Raw genomic sequence first — 4478 nt, 5'->3', positions numbered from 1 at the left:
TTTTGTCTTTAGCGGCGGACGGAACTTCGCTCGTGCCGGTGTGCCTCCGGTTTGACCCTGGGGCGGTGGCCAGCCACCCCGTGGGTCGGTGTTTTGTGGAGATCATTTGCTGAAGCCGGGTGTTTACCCAAGCGCTTGGGGCCCCGCTATCGGCGGCCTCGTCCGTCGCTGCCGCACGTGCCGCCCGCCTGCCGCGTTGCTCTCGCCAGCCCGCGATCTCTGCTGCTTCCGCGTTTGCCACCCCTCCTTGGTTATCGATCGTCCTTGATTTCCTTCGCCAATTACTCCCTCGAGGCTTGCCGTGGTGTGGGTGAGGTGCCGCGCGTATTACATTGCAAAAAAAAACAAAAGAAAGTAATCAAAATGCGGAAACGCGATTAAATACGACCCCTGCAGATCTCGTCGTTGCCTCCCTGGTCCGTCCCTGGGCGCGAAATTCCGCGCCTTGTGACGGCGGCGGGGCGCCGCGACGGTGCGGCGAGCCGCAACGTCACAACACCCCACCCCAAGAAGAAGCATACCGGGCGCGGTTGCCCCGTTTAGCCACTCGCCCCCCGGGGTGACCATAAGAACGCCACGCGATCGAGATCTCCAGCTTCGGGCCTCAGGACAACGGAACGAACACAAGTAGGACATCACAACATAACAAAACAAAAAAAAACTGTTGCTGGAAAAAAAAGAAATTAATAGCTAATTCTATCCTAATAACTCTTCGGCCCACGCACTGTAGAACCTCGGGAATCGCAATCCGGGAACGCAATTCATTATCTCCCCGTTTCCCCGTTTCGGACCTTTCCACGCGGCGCGGTCGGACTCCTGTACGGTAGCCTACGACGACAAACTGCCTCTCGCTTGTTGTCGACCGTCTATCCAAACCCAAACCTAACACAATACCAAAGCGGAGGAGTTACCCCTTTTGTGGTCGAGTACGCCGGCAGTACTCGGCCATAAATTTCGCTACGCCGCCCTCGGCGAGCATTCCAAAACCAAACGCGAAATGACGTGTCGACCGCAGAACGAGAGCGCGAATATGTCCCATCGTGGCCCTATTACGTATGGTCGGACCGGCGCGGTATCTTTGACGCGACGGCCGTTCACGGCGGGTTTCCTGCGATCCGGAAATTGACGAAAGACGGTGGTCTTTGGGTGGGTTAAGAACTTCGCTTAAAGCTTGTTTACAGCAATTTATTTACACACAAGAAGACGAATACGGCACTAGGTATTGCCAAAGAAAGATTATTTCCCCCCCCGACGCAACGAAAAGGAAAAAAAAGAAATTTTTATTTTGGTGTCGATCAAAAAAAGAAAACGAGAAAAGGAAGAAAGAGAAAAAAAAAGGAACACGGAGAAAATACGTCTCGCGGTATCGCGAGTTATGGGGCCCCGTTTAGTAATGCGGTGTTCCGGGAGGGGGTCCGCGCCTCCTTGGAGCCTCCTGGCCCAGGTCGTGGCCTTTGCCCTCTTTGTAGGGGCCTTCCAGCCTCCAGGCTGCGCCGCACTCCGGGCAGGTGCGCACCGTGTAGCCTTTCTGGCCGCACCGAAAGCAAAATCCGGGCTTCCTCGGCAAGGGGCATTCGTAAGCGAAGTGGGAGGGAGATTCGCAATTCCAGCAAGCCTCCCTCGCCCTTGACCGGTCCTCCTCGGCCCTGTCCGTTGACGTGATCTCCGGGCTCGGGTTCTTCGGAGTAGACGGCCGGTCGATAGCCTCCATTGCTGGGCGGTCCGGGGGCGACGTGGATCGGACCCCCTTCCACTCGGGGGATTGTTTCACCCACCAGAGCATCTCGCCCCTGGAAGATCCTTCCTCCGAGTCGGAGGTCTGAATGATCCGCTCGCGCTCGATTTGAGTCTCGACCTCCATGGTCTCGGGCGCGGCCTGGGTGTCCATCTCCGTGGTCCCGCTGACGGTCGGGGTAGCCGCCTCGGAGTGGCTTTGCCCCCCGTCGCCTCCCCGGTGTAGACGAGTGTGCCGGCATATGCAGCAATCGCGTAGCCGGTCGATCCACTTACTTAACCACGGGTCGCGGGGATCCATCATAAGAGGAAAAACTAACTTTCTTCGTGGGTCTCTCCTTACCTCAGAGCCCGTACGGTAGCCTACGGAAAGACACTTAAAAGCGTGAGCCCCAAAATAATAACAAAAGGAGAACGCGAATACTATTCATAATAAGGTTTTAAGTCTTTGATGTGAATTTTTCCGATCGAGTTGCCTAAGGAATCGGCAAGCTCGTATACGACAGGCGACAGAATTTTCCGTACGGAAAAGGGGCCATGAAATTTGGTAGACAATTTCGCGGAAACGTGTTGAGCGGCGGACGATAAGACGTGCTGTCGTTTCAATACGCGGTCGCCCACCACGAATTGGCGATCTCGCCTACGCAAATTATAATATCGGGTTTGTTTCATTCGAGCCGTCTCTAGATTTTCGACAACCCATGTCCGTAACTGTTGGATCTTCTCCATTCTTTCCCTCCAAAGGGCAGGATCGGAGTTCTCCACCGCGACAGCTTCGTCTTCCCGTCCGCGAGATAGATTAACAGGCTGAGGTTCCCTCCCAAAATTTAGAAAAGCGGGTGTCGCCTGCAGCGAAGTATGGTGTGCGGAATTGTACGCGAAACGAAACTCGTTAATATGTTGGTCCCATTTGCGGTGGTCCCGTTCCAAGTAAGCGGTAATCATCGTTTTCAATACGCGATTGACTCGTTCGACAGGGTTCGCTTGTGGGTGATACGGCGGTACCGTCGTGTGCTGAATGCCGTACTGTTCCGCTAACGCGTGCAATTCTCGATTCAAAAACTCGATGCCGTTGTCAGTTAACAAGACGCGCGGGGCTCCCCAACGAAAAATAACGAGGTCTTCGATAGCTTCTCTGATTTTCTTGCCAGTAGCCTTACGTAACGGGCAACACTCGATCCACTTAGTGAAAAAATCCTGCATCACGAGAAGATATGCGTGCCCCGATTTACTGGGCGGGAGTGGCCCCATTATATCCGCGGCAACGACCGTCCACGGAGCTTCTATTACGCGTTGACCCATTAACCCCGCGGGAACATCTTGCTCTACTTTAGTCCGCTGACAAGTGTCACACCGGCGCACGTACTGGGCGATCTCTCGATACATCCGCGGCCAATAATATCTTGTCGCAACACGGCGATACGTCTTCTCGACGCCCAAGTGTCCGGCCTGAGGCGGATCGTGGTTTTCCCGAATAATATCCCCCCGCGAGTCCTTCGGCACGACTAATTTCCATCGATTAAGGTCCTCTACGGTTTTGTTTATTACGGGGTGAGGTCGGCGAAAGTATCGTCGGTGGCCAATCCGCGTCGACTTAATTCGGCGATCCGTTCCTCGCGCGTAGCGTGGAGGATCCACTCATCGGTAAGCTCGGTGGAATCCATTTCGTCGTTCAAAATTATCCCCGAAAGCGAAATCTATATTCCGCGCGAAAGCTACGGAATGTTACCGTATTCCCGAAAGAAAATAACACGCGAACAATAATACACGAACAATAACACTCGCGAAAGGAATGTAACGGTAACGCGAAATAGGCAAACAGTTTTTCTGACGCGATCGTCCGTATGCTCGCGATATCGAACTCATTAACGCCTATCGCGATCTCCAGGGATTCGCCATAACGCTTGTACCACGGTTCCGCGGCCACGATACCATCCCGAGGCCCTTCGCTCTCGTTATCGATCGCGAAATTACACTCGATCTTAACATGCGTTATCCCGAGCGAGAGCGTGCACCGGAGTGCGGTGTCGTGGCTTTACATTTCGCGATTTACGGGCAACCTCACCGGTGATACACCTCCTCCTGGGCTCCTCGCCGTCACCGTCCACCAACAATCCTCGATCCGCCAGATATAATTCGGAGTACCCGACTCGGGGTGACTATCGCGTATCTCAGCAAAACTTAGTATCTCGCCGACGGACGACCAGAGAGTGAAACGCTAGACCCGCTCGATTGCGGAATCGATACGGTACCCCTTCCTGAGGGGCGCGCGAGCCAATCGGGCGCGAGCTTGCAAGCCCGCGGTGTCCCGGCGCAGTGCTGTCGATACGAGATCCTTCGGGGGCGGGCAACGGTCCCTCGGCGGCGTGCGACTCCTTAAAATTTTGTCTTTAGCGGCGGACGGAACTTCGCTCGTGCCGGTGTGCCTCCGGTTTGACCCTGGGGCGGTGGCCAGCCACCCCGTGGGTCGGTGTTTTGTGGAGATCATTTGCTGAAGCCGGGTGTTTACCCAAGCGCTTGGGGCCCCGCTATCGGCGGCCTCGTCCGTCGCTGCCGCACGTGCCGCCCGCCTGCCGCGTTGCTCTCGCCAGCCCGCGATCTCTGCTGCTTCCGCGTTTGCCACCCCTCCTTGGTTATCGATCGTCCTTGATTTCCTTCGCCAATTACTCCCTCGAGGCTTGCCGTGGTGTGGGTGAGGTGCCGCGCGTATTACATTGCAAAAAAAAACAAAAGAAAGTAATCAA

At 55.2% G+C, this 4478-nt stretch overlaps 1 protein-coding gene across 1 annotated transcript; it reads right to left on the bottom strand.

The window, feature by feature from the left end:
• Positions 1–2157: 2157 nt before the first annotated feature.
• LOC112460032 (KRAB-A domain-containing protein 2-like) lies at positions 2158–2985 on the bottom strand. Its single transcript, XM_025024447.1, has one exon. It carries the CDS (start codon positions 2983–2985, stop codon positions 2158–2160), a length of 828 nt encoding a protein of 275 aa, XP_024880215.1.
• Positions 2986–4478: the final 1493 nt, after the last annotated feature.

Source organism: Temnothorax curvispinosus, unplaced genomic scaffold, assembly GCF_003070985.1.
Source record: "Temnothorax curvispinosus isolate PA1 unplaced genomic scaffold, ASM307098v1 QBEX01010298.1, whole genome shotgun sequence".
Taxonomy (NCBI): Eukaryota; Metazoa; Arthropoda; class Insecta; order Hymenoptera; family Formicidae; genus Temnothorax; species Temnothorax curvispinosus.
The sequence above is the reverse complement of the archived record's forward strand: the minus strand, read 5'-3'. Positions and strand labels throughout refer to the sequence as shown.